Source organism: Macadamia integrifolia, chromosome 2 (genome assembly GCF_013358625.1).
Source record: "Macadamia integrifolia cultivar HAES 741 chromosome 2, SCU_Mint_v3, whole genome shotgun sequence".
NCBI classification, from domain to species: domain Eukaryota; kingdom Viridiplantae; phylum Streptophyta; class Magnoliopsida; order Proteales; family Proteaceae; genus Macadamia; species Macadamia integrifolia.
Window position 1 is genome coordinate 13,711,019 of NC_056558.1, and position 19,734 is coordinate 13,730,752.

Here is a 19,734-nt window from a genome sequence, read left to right on the forward strand (position 1 = left end):
CTTCATACTTTCACCGCTCTATGAAGGCTAGAAACAATTTCAATTCCATCCCTAAGCTCACTACTTCGATGGCATTCAAGTCTTTAAAGTTGATGAGATAAAAGGTGTGGTTAAGGATCACTTCAAGCACATGTTCAATCCTAACTCTTCGTTGGCCTGTCCCATTCCTGATGGCCTCATCAATAAGTTCATCCCTGACAATGTGGCTTAGATGCTCTGAGTTATCCCCTTTGAAGATGAAATTGAAGCTGCTATTCTATCTCACAAAGTAAACAAAGCTCCAGGTCCTGATGGGTTTAGCATGGGTTTCTGTTGCTCTTTTTAGGAACATCATCAAGGAGGATTTGATCAAAGTAGTCAAGAGCTTCTTCTTCAGTCCTAGTCAGATCAAGGGAATTAGTAATACCTTCCTCTGTCTTCTCCTTAAGAAAGAGAGAGCCGATACAATGAATGACTTTAGACCGATCTCTTTATGTAACCTTGTGTACAAGTTCATTGCTACGATTCTTGCCAACGGATTAAAGCCTGCGATTGATTCTCTCATTAGTGATAATCGATCGGCTTTAATTCCTGGCAGAAGCATTGGGGACAGCATCATGCTCTGTCATGAGATTTTTAGAGGTTTGACAGAAAGGCTTCACTCCTTGGCTACCCTCATGAAGATTGACATCCACAACACCTTTGATTCTTTAAGATGGGATTTCATTATCTCGGTCCTCAACAAGATGGGACTCCCGCCTATTTTTACTAATTAGATTTTCCAATGTATTGCTTCCCCTTACTTCTCAATCTTGGTTAATGGAAGTCCATCTTGCTACTTCTCCTCTTCGGTGGGAATTAGGCAAGGATGCCCCCCTTCCCCTTACATTTTTTTTCTGGCTATGAAAGCCCTTTCTAAAAGTTTGCGGATTGCCATTGATCAGAAGCTCCTGCTTGCCATCCCAAAGTGCAGGGACACAAGGCTTACTCACCTTGCATTTGCAGATGATTTGATGATATTCTCCAAAGTTAACGATTCATCCTTGGAAATAATTATGCAATGCTTGAATCAGTTTGCTTCTCTATCTGGGCTCCGCCTTAATCCTGGTAAATCTCTTATCTTAATGACTAGGATCACATTATGTAAAGGCCTCTTTTTTTTAGAAGACTAGTTTTGCTCCAGGCTCCCTTTCGGTCAGGTACCTTGGGCTGCCCTTAATTCCTGCAAGGCTCTATAGTCATCATTGCACTCCTATGCTAGATGTCATTAGACAACATCTTCAACTTTGGAAAGGAAAGCTCCTATGCTTAGCAGGTCAATTGGAGCTCATTTAATCTGTCCTCCAAGCCTCCTACATCTACTAGTCCGGCATCTATGGGTTGCCTAAGTCACCATCTCCAAGCTTGAATCGATTTTTGCTTATTTCCTCTAGAAAGGAAGTGAATGCTCTAGATTCCTTCGTCCTCTTAGTTGAGTTGTAGTCTGCCTCTAAAAAGTCAAAGGGGGCTTGGGCTTGGGCTTGGGCTTGGGCTTGGGCTTGAGACGCATCAAGGATGACAACTCAGCTGGTATTATCACACTGGTTTGGAAGGTGGTCACAAAGAAGAAAAGCATATGGGTTGACTGGCTGTACTCGAGCCTTCTTAGGTCGGACTCCTTCTGACGGTGCACATCCCTACTGATGCCTCCTAGGTGTGGCGTAAGACTATATCTCTTAGACCATCTGTCTTTAAAGCTATCTCCTCTCAAATTGTGGATGGGTCCTCTACTTATCTCTAGCTTGATCTTTGGCATCCTAAGGCAGTTCTATCCCATGTTCTCAGTTCCAGATCCATCTACAATTCTGGGTTGTCCAAGCATGAGCCAGTTGCTGATAATTATCATCTGGTTCTTGGGCTCCTGATGAGCACATTTATGTGTGAAATCTAAGTAGTAAAGCATGCATTTTTACATATTTAGAATGGAACTACCTTGGGATTTACTCTCTTTTTGCAAGTTTTGTATTTTAAAGGCCTTAAGCATTATCAGGCGTTATATCTCTCCAATAACAACTACCTAGTGTAGTTGGTGAGCTATGGTGTGCAAAATTCCCTTGCTCATCAGGAGGTCTCAAGTTTCAATCTCATGGTTGTCTTTTTTTTGGAGAAGTTTGTTGAAGATTTCCTGCTTTTCACTCACTTAAAGCACTAAGGGCATGGAGGGGATTTCCACATCAAATTAGAAGATTGTCCAAATCTTCAAAGCAAGGAAAATCGTGGGAAGGGTTTCTTGTGCAAGAAGAGGAAAAAAAAAAAAAAAAAAAAAAAAAAAAAAAAAAGGGAGAAATAAATCTTGTCCAAATCTTCTCTCTCCTATACATCATCGCAAGAAGATTGTCCAAATCACACAAAGAAAGAAGGAAAATCGTCCAAGGAAAAGAAAAAAAAACCGGCCAACAAGGGTTGTGCGTAAGATTTGAACAAAGGAAAAAAATAAATAAATAAAAAAAGGAAGAAAATAAGCAAAAAAATTATAGGAAATTTCTCGAAGTTTATTTCTCTCTTCTCTCTCCTCCACCTTAGCACTTTTGGTCTCAAAAGATCTCACCTCACAATTGTGGGTTTCCCCCTTTTCGGAAAGAGAAATTTGTTACCCTACCTCCCCATTCCCTATAAATACAACTCATATAAGAGGGGAGACACTTCATTCTTCTTCTAGGGTTTTTTTTTTTAGTTGCTCTCTCTCTCTCTCACTCTCGTTAGTTTTAGTTCTTCTTTGTTATTGCTTTAATCACTTTTGTAATAGCTTTTTATTTCACTTAATGCAAGCACTCTTTTATTTTTATTCAGCCTTTTATGTTTATGATTTATGCAATTGAGTTGTAATTTTTAAGTTAATAGTTCTAGGCTTAGATCTAGGTGACAAGATCACCAGCCGTGGAGCATCTCTTTTTTTCAAGATCTGTTTTTTTTTTTTCAAGATTTGTTTTCTCCAGGCCTAGAAATTTCAGATTTGGTTCATTCCAGATCTGGTTTTTAGGGTTGGCAGTATCTCAAATCACCCAAGCTTTCAAGTTCAAGCATTGATTCAGGTAGGTAGGCTTCTTCGATAGTCTTCTCTCCCCCCTCTCATTCCCTCTTCTCATTACCCTTTCTTTCTTAATTTAGGATTTTAATTTCAGTCATTACATTATTACTTTCTCTTTCCCCCAAGGTTCACGGCTAGTGTATGTGTTGGTTTTGCCCCTCCTAGCCATAGAGCCATCATTTTATTGTTTTTATTTTAATTGCCTCCCTTTCCCTAAAGCCAAGTAGAGTAACCTTTGTAAGAGTGACTCTCTGGTCAAGTAGGGAAGCTCATATTATGATGCATCCCTCAGGCTAAGTAGAGAAACCTACTTGTGAGCCTCTCTAGCTTTATCCCCTTTCTTTTACTTTATTTTTATTCCAGCATTTTTTTCCCTCATTGCTTTTTAATTGTGTGGGTTGTTTATTTTCACTCATTTATTTATTTAATTTTAATTGTGGGGCTTGCGTCTTTAAATTCTTAGATGACGAGTGGTTAGGACCTTATTTTAGATACATATGTTTAGGATGGTAGTTAAAATTAGATCACTACCATTAATCGGTTCACTTTCGCATTATTAAAAGAAGCCAAAAATAAAGTGGTTGCTCTCCCTGTGTTTGACCCATAGCTACACTGATCCGTACGCTTGCGGTTACATTTTAAATCCTAACAGCTCCCCCAGCCTCTTCCATAGACCAGCATGCAGAAATATGGAACTCTCTGCCCACCCTCCCTGGCAACCATCAACGGAGGCATAAGACTATTCTATGGAACCATTCCCTGTCTAGGATATTTAGTGCCAAGTCTGTCTAGGATTTTGTCAGGATTTTGTCAGAGTTCAAGGCTCTTCATCCGCTTAGCACAAGCTTATCTGGTTCAAGCATCACATTCCTCATCAAAGTTTCACGACTTGGAGAATGTTCACAAATTGTCTTCCTACGCAAGCTTTCCTTATTCAGAGAAGAATCCCCCCCCTATATTGTGCTTTCTTTGTGGTGATGAGCCAGAAGATATAGACCATCTTTTTTTTTTGCCTGCCCTATTACCTCCTCCATATGGAAAGGGGGGTTCTTGCCAAATGTTGCCTTACAAAAGAATCCTACCATTTCATAGGGATTGGATCTGGATGGAAATGGCGTTGCAGGGAAAGACTATTTGTGATTTTGTGGACAAGCTTGCTTTCTGTGCTACTATTAATCAAATTTGGATGGCGAGAAATCATAGGAAATGGACCTCCAAATATCGGCCGCTAGGAAAGATTAGGGGCTCCATCTTCTTTGATGTTAAAGAAAAGATTTCAAATGTCATTTTCACTTGTAATCCTTCCCCAAGAAATTGTCATATTGGTGCTTCTTGGGAGCTTCCCAGCTCTATGATCAGGAATTCCGATTCTTCTTGATGATTGGTTTTGGTTTTACGCTTGCCTTTTTCTCTTTCCTCCTCCCCCCCCCCCAGGGGGTTGTGTATATCTTCTTCTTCCTTGGTAATGAGTTATTTATTCACCCAAAAAACATAGTCTAGAGCTTGAGTTCTTAGATTTGCCATTAACTAAATTCCCATTCGTTATATTCCAGCCATGTTGGGCATCGACATGCATGTTGACAACAATAATGCACACTTCATGTAGATTTGTCTAGTTTTTTTTAAAGGGCATATCTATCAGAAAAGAAAGAAAATAAAACTTACGGGAACCTCACAGAATCCCATTATATGCCGCATGTGCCTCGTTAGTGTCCGTGCTTTTAAGATATATCCCAGGCATAGTTTCTTCTTTAAATTGGCTGTAAAATGGATATTTCAGATTGAATAGAATGAATTGACTATTGAAATTGGTGCCTGCATGGCCTGTGTATGGTGAGTTCCCCACCCCCCCCCCCACGGGTGATCTCTCTCCTCCTTTCTCTCTTCTTCTTCTTCTTCTTTCCTCCTTCCCTGCTTTCACTGTTCATGATTAAATCACTGGCTTGTCCTTAATCTTTGCCAAGTGGCTCGGAGATCTGAGCTGAGGGAAGCCTATCCATAGGCGACTCAAGCCTCTGAAGATTGACCTCAAAATCCCCCTCACTGTGTCAGCCGAAATCTGCAACTGAACTGCAGCAACATCTGCTGCCATACCCAATTTCAAGAGTCGGTCTTCATACTGATGCTTACCTCATGTTGTTTCTATGATCTGAAACCAATCACTAAGGATTGCAAACCTGTTCAAAGCTTATTTGGAGCTTTAATTGGACGCCTGAATCAATTGCAAGGGATTTCCTCAACAGCTGGTTCTGTTGTGTTTAATGGTTGAAGACAACCATTTCCCCCTTCTCACGACATTACTCCTTTTAAGGTTGTCTTCTGAAACTGCCCTCCCTTTAGTTCTTAAATCCCTAGTGTCCGTATTTTATATTTAGTTCCAAGTTTACCCCTCCCACCAATATGTTGCATTCCAGTCAACTAACTTCCATTAATTACAACTCCACCACTCTTTTATAAACTTCAATCTATTTACAGTATTGCCCCTATCCCTTGTTATTACTGTATTTTGAGTTTGGGTGGGCCCATAAGCGAACCGATTCGAACCAGGGTTCCACATCAAAATAACTTGTACAATCTGTAAAATTTAAAAATACGAAGAAACATGATCTTCCATAACAACAATAAATACAACTCAACAGAATACCTTTGTCTCGAGCTCAATGGATGACATGTGCTTTATGGTGTAGCTCGATTTGTGGGAAGCAGCTTCAATAAGTGATTTCTGGCAAACAAGCAAAACCAATCAAAAGACTTTCTAAGCAAATTATTACTGCATAGACTGTCAACCAACAAGCACCACTACTACAAAAAATTCTCCACTTCAACCAACACATAATCATTAACTAAATCCATACAAGCACACATACAATTAGAGGAAATTCCTGATCCAACTGCAAACTCACTTTAAGATTAATTGCAAATTTGATTCTCTGCAGGTTCAATTCAGCAGCTTCATGAACTAGCTTTTTTGTAATTGTATCCAAGTCCTCCTCCTCTAGAGATAATATTTTCCTTTTCCTTTGTGCTGGAACTCATCAGCAAGTTAGTATATTAAAAAAAAAAAAGGTATTGGATTTCCTACAACTGATAATAATACAAAACTAGTTAGAAATGGGCTAAATAAGCACTTGCAGACACCTACCAATACGGCTCTCCAAGGCATGCCGTTTTTTATTATGCTGCTGATTAGAGCAAATAAGCTCTCCCTACAAATCAAATGAAAATAAGACTCAGTAGTCAGATATCCTTAAATACAGAAGAATCATTATTCATTTTGATTAACGCATACTCGCTGCTTATAAAGTTCACTGGCATCATCCTCCAGATATCTCAATTCAGCCTGAAGCAATTCACAACTTTCTTCTAGCGTAGCAATGATCCCTTTCAGCTCCTCTATCTTGGACCTACACTTTTCAATTTCCCCAACATTTGCACCTGAAAAAGAGACAGCATAACAATAAGCACATATCTATGGATTCCAAATGTATGTGGAAGCAAAGGTTACCAAAAACATACTAGATTGAAACAACCGTGAAACAGGCACATGCTCAACACTCGTTGAAACATGGCCACCATATCTAGAGCGAATCCACCGATAGTGATTTTCAGGAGTCCAAAGATCAAAAATTCCGAGCCTATGTACTTCATTGGCCTTTCTATCAGTTTCCATGGTCCCAACAAACTGTGGTAATAGAGAGTTTGGAAATAAGAAGCTGTAACTTTGAATAAAACATCTACAAAACTCCAATAAAGATTGCCCCGTGTCCCAGACATAAGAATTAAATTAAAACAAGTTAAAAGATATACATACTGCATGTTCCAGCCCACTTAGACTAGTCAAGACCTCCTTCACAGCATTAGGAGCATCAAAAACTTGGTCAAGTCTGCAGTAGATGCCAAGCTTGCGCATCTGCCAAACATAAGAGGTAAATCAACTCTGAAGAATAAACATAATGTTTCACCACCAAATTGTCTACTACATGATAAACACCTCCTCAGAAACTGCAAATGCAGCTTTATTACTGCGCCCAGCCTCATCGTAATTTATAACAGCAACATCAAATTTTGTCAAGTTTGTAACCAAGATGTCCCGATCAGTGGAATCCTGAGTTATGAAGGCCTGCCAATCAGAAGCACAAGTATTGAAAATTGTACGAATTCAGTAAAATTTCATAATTGACAAAGAATGTGTAATTTAAAAAACATGTACAACCAGGTTAAAAGTTGTTAACATGCTGCTGCGAAAAAAATTAAAGTACAAAAATGACATGAGAAGGGAGGGGAATGGTATCAAAGTTTCCTTAAGGTTCTTTTTTTGTTTTCTACATAAAAATGATTTTGACACAAAATGCAGTTCTATGCTCATTTGTTTTAATTTCAAAATCAAGGAAAATGAGTAAAATTTCAGTTGGAGTAATAATTCTACCCAAAAAAAAAAAAAAAAACAGTTGGAGTAAAAAAACTTGTGCATTTATACTTCTGCAAACTTTAACTTTGATAGATTCAAAATGTCCTCACAATGAGGCTCAGCAGTCAATTTCCATTCACATCACCAACCAAGAGTGCATGAGTCATGGACTTTGAGTTATCAATTGATGATAGGGGGCAGTTGAATGAAACCAGCAGTCCAGCACCTCAAAAATCCAGCAAACAGATGCATTTTTTTTTTTTTTCTTTCTTTCTCTCAGCAGCAACAATATATTACCCTATTGGGATTGCCAGTGAGCCCAGATGCCCATACAATGTAGCAATAGAAGTAGTGGATTTATCCATTTGGCATCCTAGTGAGCCCAGCTGCCCATGAGGCCATGATGTAGCAATAGGAGCAGTGGGTTCCATATTTGGCTGCTAAATGTAAGTTCTATGAAAGGCAGGAACCTGTTTTATAGGTTAAATGAGATCAGAACTAGAAAGATTGGCATAAAGTCCCCAAAGACATTTTACTCCCTGCCCGTTTTTTATTTTTTCCTCTCTTTAGTTGGTGATAAGAATGAACAAACTGATTTTATATTATATATCACCATGTGTATACAAAAATGGCATGAGCAATTCCCAAAAACTAGCATACACAAAAAAGGCATAACCTGCCTTAATCCCATAGCATCAGACTCCCAACTTTTCTGCAACTGGGTTGTGTCAAATCTTTTTTTTTTTTTTTTTTTTCTTTTGGGGGGGGGGGGGGGGGTGGGGGTGGGGTGTGAATAAGAATATAAGGCATTAACCAGAGTGGAGTATGGGGTAAATTAGCCAATGTCTATGGCACATAATCTGCATATGTCAGGTGAAGTAAAACAACATTCTCAGTTTTTACTTTCATAACATCCCCCCCCCCATCCCAAAAAAAAAAAAAGCATATACAACAATTTCTGCACTTCATATACTTTTGTTTTTTTTGCTAACGACAGGTATCTAGGCCTTCGGCTTGATTAATCCCGCGGGCTCGTACTGACCCCACAACTGCATGAACCAGGTCATACCGGGGTTGAATGAGAATCATTCAACTTTCACTGAAAGCAGTGAAGAACACTAGACACCCCCGTGTGAGTGGCCCAAGGTGTGCCCAGTGGGAATCGAACTTAGGACATCCGAGTTTACGGCTCGTACCAAGTTCGTTGCTCACCAACTGCGCTACCCCCTTGGGTTGCACTTCATATACTCACTCCGAAGGGGTTACAAATATGTGATCACAATTCCAACCATCTTCAACCAATAGAATTCAGATGCAAGTTCAGCCAACACTACCTTCTTGATACCTTTTTTCAAGCAACCAACTTCCAATTTATTAAGTCAGCAACTTTTTTGCCATACAAGGATGTAAATCTCCATTCTCCACTTAGAGAAAAGTGGATGGAATGAAAATTTCAGTTTTGTGAGAGGTACTCATGCAAACCCACATGGAGCCAATCCCTTCATGGCTTCCCAAATGCAGGCTCGGTCTAAATTTAGGCCTGGTTATACTTTTAATTTGGGTTGGACCCTAGAATTTGGGTTTTATTATTGCAATGAGCTGAAACATAAAGCCCAAAGTGAGGAATTTAAGGAATACATTAAATTAGATTTTTAATCATAGTGGGTCCCATTCAAGGCCTTGCCTAGGCGCCCGAGGGCCTTCGGTCATCTAGACACCGTGACAATTATAGTGGGTCCCATGTTGATGACATTAGTTGGTTAGGAGACTAGTTGTTAGTCTATAAATTAGTTTAGAAAATCTAAAATTCTTTATTTTTTGGTGAATAAATAATTTAAATAACAGGGAAAAAAGGGGGGCAAATACGAGAACAAGGGGGCAAAAGGGAAAGAGGGATACACCACTAAAGGGGGGGATGGGGGAGACAATATAGACAAAGGAAGGCCCTAGGAGACAACAATAAGGTTTTTCCTTGAGAAATCAATAACCGAACGGGGCGGGATCATAGCAAGCATGGAGGAGACGTTGAAGTAGATGGACTTCCAAATCTTATCAAAAGATCAGGAGTTGGAAGTCTGTCTACGAAGATTCCGCTCCATCCAAATATAGTTAATAGTGGCCCTAAAGGCGAGTTTTCCAGTAATATCACATATAGAGCTACCGACAAAGGTCATGTCAACCCAAATCCATTCCCTCATAAGGAAAAGGGGTCTTCTCCTAGCAAGCCAGCACTTGGCAAGGACACACTTCCAAATGGTGGAAGTGAAGGGGCAATCGAAGAACAGGTGACTAGTTTCTAAACCATTCCAACAACCACAACAAACAGGGGAGACGTAGATGTGGCGATGGATGAGAAAGGATTGTGTAGGAAGGTAGTTGGAAAAGGCTCTCCAAACAATGAAATTATGACAAGGGATGTGGGATTTAAACCAGACAATCTTGTGCCAAGGAATGATGGGGGCGGAAGAGCGCACGAGGTTCCAAGCAGAGGAAGAAGAGACGTGGCCAGAGGGAGAAGGGGACTAAACTATTCAGTCCTCTCTTCGAATGGGGGGGAGGGCATGAGGAGAGGACCAAAGAGCAGAAAGAGCAGGGGAACCAATAGGTGGGGACCAAGAGCCATTAGAGATGATTGAAAAAACTAAAGATTCCTTAGAGAGGTCAAAAGAGTAGACTACTCTAGGACCAATTTTCATGAGGACGCCCCCCAGGTGCCAATTGTTTAGCCATAGAAAGGTGGAGGAACCATCCCCAATGCAAGAGTGAATGGCACCCAAAGTAGTTGGTCTAGCATTAAGGATTTTACGTCAAACCCAAGAGGCATCTGGAGAGAGAGGAGCGGTCCAAACTCCAAAAGGAGTCTTTGGATAGGAGAGAAGAGTAGAACCAAGAAAGCCAAATGTTGTTTTGTTTGGGGGCCAGCTTCCAGATAAGCTTCGGAATTCCAGCTTGATTGGTATCTTTGATTCTTCATAATCCAAAGCCTCCTTCAGATTTGAGAAGGCAAGCGTTGGACCAGCAGATGGGGTGAAGAAATTTGGTAGAATCAGTCCCTTTCCAAAGAAAGGTGCAAAAGAGGGATTCAACAAATTTGATGATAGATTTAGGGATTTTGTGTACTCCCAACTAATAGATATAGGAGGATTGGAGGATAGATCGCATGAGCTCCAGGCGACCCTTATAGGAAAGGAGCTTGCGGATTTGTCTTAACATGGGGAGCAATGGTGGGCTGACAATCTAAAGGAGATCAAGGGGAGACCAAGATAATTGAAGGGGAGAGAGTCAAAAGTAAACCCTATGAGCTGAGGAAGGTGGGCTTTAAACTAATCCAAAACACAAGATAAGAAGAGAGGATTTGAAGAGATTGACATAGAGGCCAGAGAGAGATTTAAAGAGATGGAGGGAGGACATGATGGACTTAATGGAAAGCGGGTCAACTTTGGAGAATATCATGAGATCATTAGCAAAAGCAAGGTGGGAGACCTTGAGGGATTTACACTTAGGAATTGGACAGATGAGGAAGGGTGAAAGAGGACAACCTTGGCGAATGCCTATAGATGAGGCAAAGTCACAAGACGAGGAACCATTCACGAGAATAGAGAATTTTGGAGAAGAAATGCAAGCGTGAATCCAAGAAAAATTCGAAAACATAGCTAGGACTTTGGAGCATGATTCGAAATCTCGCCACCGAAATTTTCGAATTTCGGTTTTTTTTTTTTTTTTTTTTTTTTTTTTTTTTTTATTTTTTTTTTACCGAAACGAAATAAGGCCCAAAATAATATTTGTACAAAATTTCGGTATCGTTTTGGTATCTCGCATGTCTCGGTACATTCCATGTGTTATAGATACCATATCTCGATCGAGATTTTGTTTTGTGGTACATTCTCATGTGTTATAGATACCATATCTCGATCGAGATTTTGACTCTGTCTCGCCTATCTCAGTGGTTTCAGTTCCATTTGCATATTTTGAAGGAAAAAACACTCTAAGTCTCCAACAAGCCTCTAATTAGCCACATCATCACACATTTTGACTTCCATTGGACTCCTACAAGATCTACACATTCAAAGCTTAGAAAAGGTAAAGTTTTTTCTTCAAAACCAGGTAAAATTTTCAGAACAGTTCGACGGTTGTTGCCAAACAAAAGTGCAACTCTAAAACAATGTCATGTCCCAATATTTTTTCATTTTTATGTTCTAAGCATGTTTATTAACCTTAAAATAAGTTACCCACCAAGCTTCAGGTCAAAATATGGCTGTTTGACCACCGAAGCAGTCAACCAAAACAAAAAAAAATACACCATTTCGGCCGAAATTTCGCCGAAACGAAATGAAACTTCAGTTTCAAAACCCACCGAAACAACGAAACGAAATGAGATTTCGAACCTTGCTTTGGAGATAAAGTCCCATCTAATGGAGTCGAAAGCCTTATGAATGCCTATCTTGAGGAGGGTTGCAAGGGAGTGAGACTTCTGGTCAAACACTCACACAATCTCATAACAGAGGATGATGTTGTCCGTTATACTCCTACCAAAAATAAATGCGGATTGGTTGGCACTAACTAGGGAGTCAATGGCAAGCTGAACTTTTAGCTCTGAATTTGTAAAGAAGGTTACAGAGGGATATAGGTCTGAAGTCAGACATGGAGGAAGCACCTTCCTTTTTAGGGATGAGACAAAGGAAGTTTTGCTAATGGCGTGGATATGAGAAGGGTTGAGAAAAAATCTTTTGATAGCCCTGGTAAAATCAACCCCAATGATATCCCAACAAGAGGACAAAAAGCCCATAATGAAACCCTCCGGGCCAGGGGCTTTATTGGGCTTATGGGAGTGAAAAGCAACCAAGATCTCTGGAGAGAGGGAATGAGCATATCGGGGATGAATTTTTTGAAAAGCAAGGGGGATGAAGGGGTCAGGTGAGGGGGAAGATGGGGACATAATAGGTCAGAGAAGTAAGAAACAGCTTCAGCCTTAATGTCATCTGGGTTGATAAAAGAGACTCATCTCCAACCAAAAGCTAACGGATAAATTTGGAGTTAGTTCTAGCTTTTAAGGATTTGTGGAATTAGGTAGAGTTTGAGTCCCCGGGTTGAAGCCACTTGATGAGGGATTTCTGCCTGAGAAATCTCTCTTCTTAAGCAAAAAGATAGCAGAGCTCCAGGAAAAGCATCTTCCCCTCGGATGCAATAGTGGGGTTGAGGTAGTCAGATTGAAGACGAATTTGGATGGAGTCCAGCTTACTCCTATAAGAGGAGACACGGAAGGAAATGATGCCAAAGGTGGAGTTACAATCTTTTAAGGCATATTTGACATCCTTAAGCATTCGGGCGAACGAGATGAGGGGGAAGAGAAGGATTGGACATGATTATCCCAGGCTGCCTTGACAACTGGGAGAAAACCAATGTCATGAGCCCACATATCAAAGAATTTAAAGGCCTTAGGGGCGAAAGAGATGTAGGGTTGGATGAAGAGGGAGATAGGGCTATGGTCGGAGATGCCCGGAAGACTGAAAGTAGCATGGGAGGAGGGAAAACCGGAAAGCCAAGCTACAATGACGAACTCTATCCAGCTTACAGGAGATTCTGTCGTCACCAATCCTTCTATTATGCCAGGTAAACTTGATGCCAAACCATCTAGATCATTTAAACTGGTAACTCCTAGACAAAAACCATTTAAGATCATTTAGACCGGTATCCTCTAGACAAGAATTAAAAGCATCAACAAAAGTTCGATTGATTAGGAAGCCTCCAAGTTTCTCATGGGCATGTCTGACGACAATAAAATCTCCTCCCCATCCCCAAGGGAGGGAGCCAACTTGAGAAGCAATAAGCCTAAGGTCGTTCCAGAGAGGGATAAGGTGTATGGCTCTATTAAGACCATAAATGGCAGAAAATAAGAGGGGACTGCCACCACTAGGATCCAAGGCAAAGAAGTGGACGAATTTAAACAACGAAGATATTTCGGACAACTAACCTTGGAAGGGTTCCAAAGAATCCAAATTTTGCCATTTGGGCTGAAGGAATAGTTAGAGAGAAGGGACCAAGAGGGGGCTATAACAGAGGCAATCTGTAGGGCATTGGTTTCAGGAACTCTAGTTTCCAGGAGACAACAAAGGATTGAGTTGGAAGCTTTGCAGCAACAGTGGATTTCAGCTTGCTTGGCTAAGGAATTTAGCCCACAGACTCCAAATGGTCTAGCAATTCATAGGAGGGAGGAGTAAGGGGCATCAGAACCTTAAAGGAGCTGAGGTTTGCAAGGCCAATTCAGGAGGGAGGTTGACTCCGATTACTCCTCCGGTATTCCCTGAGGGGGGGAACCAGGAATGCCGGCTGAATTAGCAAAAGTATGGGAAAGAGAATGGACCTTAGACTGGGCCCTGTCCAATGCTAGTTGCTTACTGCAAGAGGAGATGCTCGTGACATGATTTCCATAGGCTGGGAGAGCCATAGTTGTAGCAGAATAGCGGCCTAGGTTAGCTAGGGGAAGGATTGGAATTTCAAAAGGGAGAGCGACATGTAAAAGAGGAGGGGGGAAGGGGGTCAGTGAGGAACCTTACTCAAGATAGGATCCTTGGAACACAAACAAGGAGCAGCTTGAAAAGAAGGAATGGAAGCTAAAGGGGGGAATGTAAGGGGATAGCGGATAGAGTGGGAGAGAGAGCGACACAAAGCTCCAGATGAAGGACTAGGGGAGGGCAGAGGAACCAACAAGATTTATCCAACGAAATCCCAACTAAGGACCGACGGTCCAAGGGATGGATTGTGGTGCAGATTTCTTTACCAACAAGATGAGCTAGAAGCCGGAGGATGTGACAAGCGCGGTCGCAGGCATCTACTGCACCTTCGACCACAACTTAGGTGACGAGAGGGAGCTATGGAGTTACAAGGAGGGTAAAGGGGGTGGTCTGGAATTTATCCAGAATCAGGATCTCTCAAGGAGGAAGAAGCAACAACGATAACAGTGGAAGGGATTCCCAGACTTTCTTCAGAGGAGGGCATTTCCATTCTTTCTTTAGGGGGAGGCAGCAAAAACTTGTTACATGACTTATAATGGTGGCCAAAAGCTTTACAAGTTACACAATGGGGAGGATCTAGTCGTTGGAGATTTCTTGGTGGAATGAGTGACCATCATCATCCATGATCACCACCGAAGGAAGGGTGGTGTCTACCGAAACTTCCATTCAGATTCTTGCATAAGAAAGCCTTTGCATTCTTTTTGTTATAAATCTATGAACTATGAAGAGAGGAGTACCAACCACAGAGCCTATAATGCTTAGCCCTCGTACACTTCAAATGTGAAGTGGGAGGTTAGGGAGGGCTAACCAGAGGAGGATGGAGCAATAATCAATTTTCTGAAGTTGCATGTATCGATCGCACCCACGGAGGAAGAATGGTTTGTTGCCAATTTGCCAAGGGTCGCCTTCTTAGGCCTTAATCATACCTTGTTCATGTGAGAAGTTAAATAGAAAGACACCATTATCCAACAGGTGTGTGTCTAAAGAGCCTGAAGCTTTCCACTGCTTGGTGAGAGAGCTCTTCACAATAGGAAACGACGGTCGGCTACCAAGGAAGTGCCCAACCAAGCAAAATATCCATTTAGATATTTCATTGTCAAGGAATTCCGCTGGGCACTGACCAAATTTTTTGCCACCAAGAAGGGTGGCTTTGGAGGAGGAAGAGTTGGTGTTGAAACAAGAGATCCATGATTTGGTGAGGGGAGGAGGAGGAGGGGAGATTGGAGGAAGAAGGATTATCTTTAATAGGGAGAGATGGATGCCGGATGGGGGAGTTGAGAGGAGAAGGAAGAGGAGAAGGAAGAGGAAGGTGGGGAGGAGCCTTGGCTGTCCAAGATTCCTAGTTAGGAATGTTTGGTTATTATATTTATTAGCAATAATGTCGATCTAATAGATTTTTTCTGATTTCTATAAATAAGCATCATAACCATTACCACCACGGCACCTCCCCCATCGATTTTGATTTATGGGTTAATTTATTTTCTTTGACAATATTCTAGCTAAATTTTCTCTCCCCCTCCCAATGTAGTAAGGGAAATCCCTCCCTCCCTCCATTCTCCTTTTCTCTTTTCTCCCGACCTTTCACTATCTTCCCTCTCCCCCTACTACTGCTGTTACTCTTTCTCCCTTCTTTTCCTCCCATGTTATCTCATTGTTAACTCTATCTTGTTTCCTCTTTCCTTTTCTAGATTATTTCAGTTTTGTAATCATCTTTTAAATCAATAGCTGTTATGCTTGTCTAAAATGTTCAGATCACAGCTTAGCTCCTTCTTTCTCCTTCTATTACTCTCTTTAAATTGTTAAATGCATAACCTTCTCTTCTTCTTTTCTCTAGTCCCTTCTGTAAAAAGGGTGTACCCGGTGCACAAGGCTCCCACATGTGCGAGGTCGCCCGGGGGGGTGAGAACTATGCAGCCTTATCCCAAGAATGTCGAGAGGTTGTTTCAACCACCTGACCACCAGGTCGCAATGTTCGTACCTTGACCGTTGGACCAGGTTTACCCCGAGAATGTCTAGTCCCTTCTATCTATTGGTTTAATGTCCAGCTCCTAATTTTTAGGGAAACGTTTTAGTCCTTGTATATCTCAGTCCATCCATCGACCACATTCTCTCTCTTTCTAGTTTTTTTTTTTTTTTCTATTCATTTCTGATTTCTTGTTCTTTCAAATTATTTATATCTTATAATTATTACTTAACTACTGAAACATTAGATCTATGTTTAGATCTGACCACATCAACCATCGATCAAAATCCTAGGATCAGATCTAGCCCATATCTAGCCATCAGGTCAGGATCTATGCCATTCCATTAGTGGGCCATTACGCTCAAGCCAATCCGATCCATCAGATCTGATCGACCTTCATCAATTTGGTATCAAAGCCAAAATTGAAGCTCTTCATTATAGAGATTAATCAATTATCAATACATCAACGATTTACTCCATTCCATGAAAGATGATATTTATGCAATCCAAAGGTATCTAACTTTTACGGATTTTAGAGAGTACCGTAGAGAAGCCACAACAGAGTTCAATCATCAAAGTGAAGCTATATTTAAATTGTTCGAACAATCACTAGAAGTGCACGATCTGCAGGAGAAGACCAAGACCAAGATTGAAGCAAAGGAATTTATCACCGTCCGATGGGGAGACTAAAGAACAGATTCCAATTTAGGAAACACAATTCAAAGATATTGAGACCACTGCTCTCCTACTTCCTTCACAAATCTTGGACATGATAAGGCTATGTTTGGCTGTTGTTGAGTTTACTTGTGCAAAGCGTAGGAACATCGTCCAATCAAAGTGGATGATCAAGGATGTCAATCAAGTGGTGGTGATGCTTCACAACTAGAAGACTCAATGACGAGTCTTTTCTAACAAAGAGGGAATAATGCAAATACGGATCTTATGTGGGCTAGGTTTTAGTTTTGGTTTGGGTTGAGCCTTAGCTTTTGGGTTTTACTGTTGTAAATTTGTAATACAACAACAGCTCGGCCTTATCCCAACTAAATGGGATCGGCCACATGGATCCTTGCCCTCCAATCAGCTCTATTTGATGTCATACTTGATACGAGGCCTAAGCTATGCATATTTTCCCTCACCATTTATTCTAAGGTCATTTTAGGTCAGCCCCAATCTCTTTTAGTTGTTTCAATCTGAATCAAACCACTCCTCCATACTGGAGTATCCAAAGGTCTCCATTGAACATGGTCATACCACCTCAAACAACTTTCTATACATTTGTAATGGACTAAAATATAAAGCCCAAAAGTGGAGGTTTTAAGGGATACACGAAATTAATATTTCATTTCAGTAGATCCCCTGATTGTGTTGTTAATTGGTTAAGAGACCAGTTGCTAGTTTATGAGTTAGTTTACGGAATCTAAAATTCTAGATTCCTTAGCAATCCAAGAGTCCTAGTTAGGAAAGTTTAGATATTTTATTTTATTAGTAGTTAAGTTGATCTAGAAGATATTTCCTGTTTTCTATAACAAGAATTGTAAATTTGTAACAACCCCCATTTATTATGGAAATGGATTGATTTTATTTGCTTTGGCAATGGCCTAGTTGGTTTCTCTCTCCCTCCCTCTCATTATCTTCTCTGCCCCCCATCTCCTACGATTGTTACTCTTCCCCCTGCCCCCTTCTTTTCCACCTTTGTTTTCTAATTGCAAACTCTATCTTGTTCTTCCAAGTAGTTTGCATATTAAAATATAAATTATGGATTCATCAAATAAATTTCTGGTTCCAATAAAAGATTTTAAAAAGTGAGAATATTTTCCTGTGTTGGGGATGGGGATGGGGATGGGAACAGGTGGGAAAAGGGGGGGGGGGGTAATCAGTAATTGGAGAAAATACCTTCCAGATATATTTAGGCACATGCTCTTCTAAGTAGTTTGCATAAACAGGTTGGTGAACCTTAACCTGAGAATGCAACGCCAGTGAAATTATAAAGCACAGCAGCCAATGTAAGGATGATTATAAAAGAATAGTCTGCATACAAATAAAAGCACCTGAAGGAAAAAACCCCAAGGGGGATTGGTACATTTGTGATTCGTAGTGGGTAAAGCGCCTCAGGAAGCGTCTTACCTTGGTTCGAATCCCCTTAGCACCACCCTAGTTTCTTCCTTGGGGCTCCCACAATCTTCAGAGTAGAAACGGCTTGTGGGGCCCCTAAGGACTATTCCCACTCCAAAGGATGTGGGGACGACCTTCTTTATCACTAAAAGAAAATAAAAAATAAAAAAAGCACCTCAAGGAGGACAGGACCATAGATCTCCCTGCTTAACTCATGGCGGTGTTCCTGTACCCAGTGATAAGCCTGAAATATATAATCAGCTCCAGTATTTTTCAAAGCCTGTAAAAGTATATTATTTGCACTTTCCATGCCCCTCAGACTGCACAGCATGAATAGACAAGGTTAATGAAAACAGAAAAATAGAAATCCATATAAAAGAAGTTGTTTAACCTAAAGAATTTTACCTGTTTAGGCATTTTCCCAGTTCCTCTGTCTTCTCATCTAAAGCTTTTTCCTTGCCCGATATATTCAACCTCTTTTCATTTACAGAAGATTCCTTATCCCATATTTGATGGTTTAGAGTCTCCTATTAACAGAAGGAGTTAAAGTTAAACCTTGCATGAACCAGAAAAAATACCCTTAATAACAACCAAGTCGACCTAAAACAAAAAAAAAAAAAAATTGAGGAAAACACGTCTTAAACTCCACAGATTTAAAATGTACCTACTGTTTTAATGAAAAATGCACCCTTGTAACAGCCATGGTGGTTCAAAAACCACAATTATAATGACACAATTAAATATAGAAGTAAAAGATACAGAATAACATATAGCAAATGCATATGCAGCAAGGGGCATGAAATTGGGTTACTCCTTGAAGCACACAAGTAACTTGGGAGTTGTTCAAAATGATTTCAAGAAACACTAGATCCAGCAGACATCACAACCTCTGCTACCCATGACCTGAATCCTCCATATGACTGAATCCCCTCCGGTAGCCTCCGCTGCCGCTGTTAGCCCCCATTCGTTACCCCGGCTCTCAACCCTTTCCCTAACCAAACTCCCTCCAACCACGTCCCCCCCCCCCCCCCCCCCCCCCCTCTTTTCACCCCATCCTCTCCCATTACCATTCCCCACCACTTCCCAACCTCTGCCTCCACTCCTCCCATTACCAAAACCTGGAACTCCCTCTTCAGTCCATCCCATCTCCCCTTCCAAAATAGGCCTCAATCTACAATTTATCCACCCTTCCCTCGTAGACAACCAGCTTGTAGGAATATGCCCTTCCGGTGAACTGCACTCAGAAATCTCCAAACGGAGACGTTGCCTTGAAGGCCATTTTCTTGGTAGGCAGCCCCCATTTCCCATCGTCAAGTCCTCCTTATGTAAGCAATGGCGACCTAAAGGGTCTCTAGTTACTTATCTTCAGCAGTGGGATCAGTTCACACAACTGGGCAAAGTCAACCTCCGGACTATTCATCGTCACATTCATGTCCTCCCTGCTTGCTGCCATTTCTGGAATGGTTGGAAGATGCCGACCATCGCTTCTTCAGTTCCCTTTCTCTTCTTCCATCTGGAGAAAAGTCCTCAATAATTGTTGGCCCTTTCAAAGCCGTACCCTTCCCTCCAGAGACAGTGGCGTTGGATTGACATAAACTTTTCTGGGAACTCCATCTGCGACATTATTGGCATGCTAGCCTTTTGTGCAACTATCAACCATATCTGAGATTGAACACAACCTCCAAAGATAGAC

General features: G+C 41.1%; 1 protein-coding gene across 4 annotated transcripts in view; it reads right to left on the reverse strand.

Moving 5' to 3' along the window:
* Positions 1 to 19,734, reverse strand: part of LOC122067661 (structural maintenance of chromosomes protein 5-like) — a 125,616-nt gene that overhangs the window by 73,254 nt on the left and 32,628 nt on the right. For all 4 annotated transcript variants that reach the window (XR_006136810.1, XM_042631521.1, XM_042631506.1 and 1 more), the window contains exons 10-19: positions 18,447 to 18,568; positions 18,217 to 18,361; positions 17,823 to 17,888; positions 7,038 to 7,166; positions 6,858 to 6,956; positions 6,563 to 6,728; positions 6,336 to 6,481; positions 6,189 to 6,252; positions 5,950 to 6,071; positions 5,691 to 5,768 (exon numbers count right to left, since the gene is read on the reverse strand). Coding sequence is in view for 3 of the 4 variants with exons in the window: in XM_042631521.1 (XP_042487455.1) it covers positions 5,691 to 5,768; positions 5,950 to 6,071; positions 6,189 to 6,252; positions 6,336 to 6,481; positions 6,563 to 6,728; positions 6,858 to 6,956; positions 7,038 to 7,166; positions 17,823 to 17,888; positions 18,217 to 18,361; positions 18,447 to 18,568 (1,137 nt within the window). In the remaining variant the exon portion in view is untranslated. The remainder of the gene's footprint in view (positions 1 to 5,690; positions 5,769 to 5,949; positions 6,072 to 6,188; positions 6,253 to 6,335; positions 6,482 to 6,562; positions 6,729 to 6,857; positions 6,957 to 7,037; positions 7,167 to 17,822; positions 17,889 to 18,216; positions 18,362 to 18,446; positions 18,569 to 19,734) is intronic.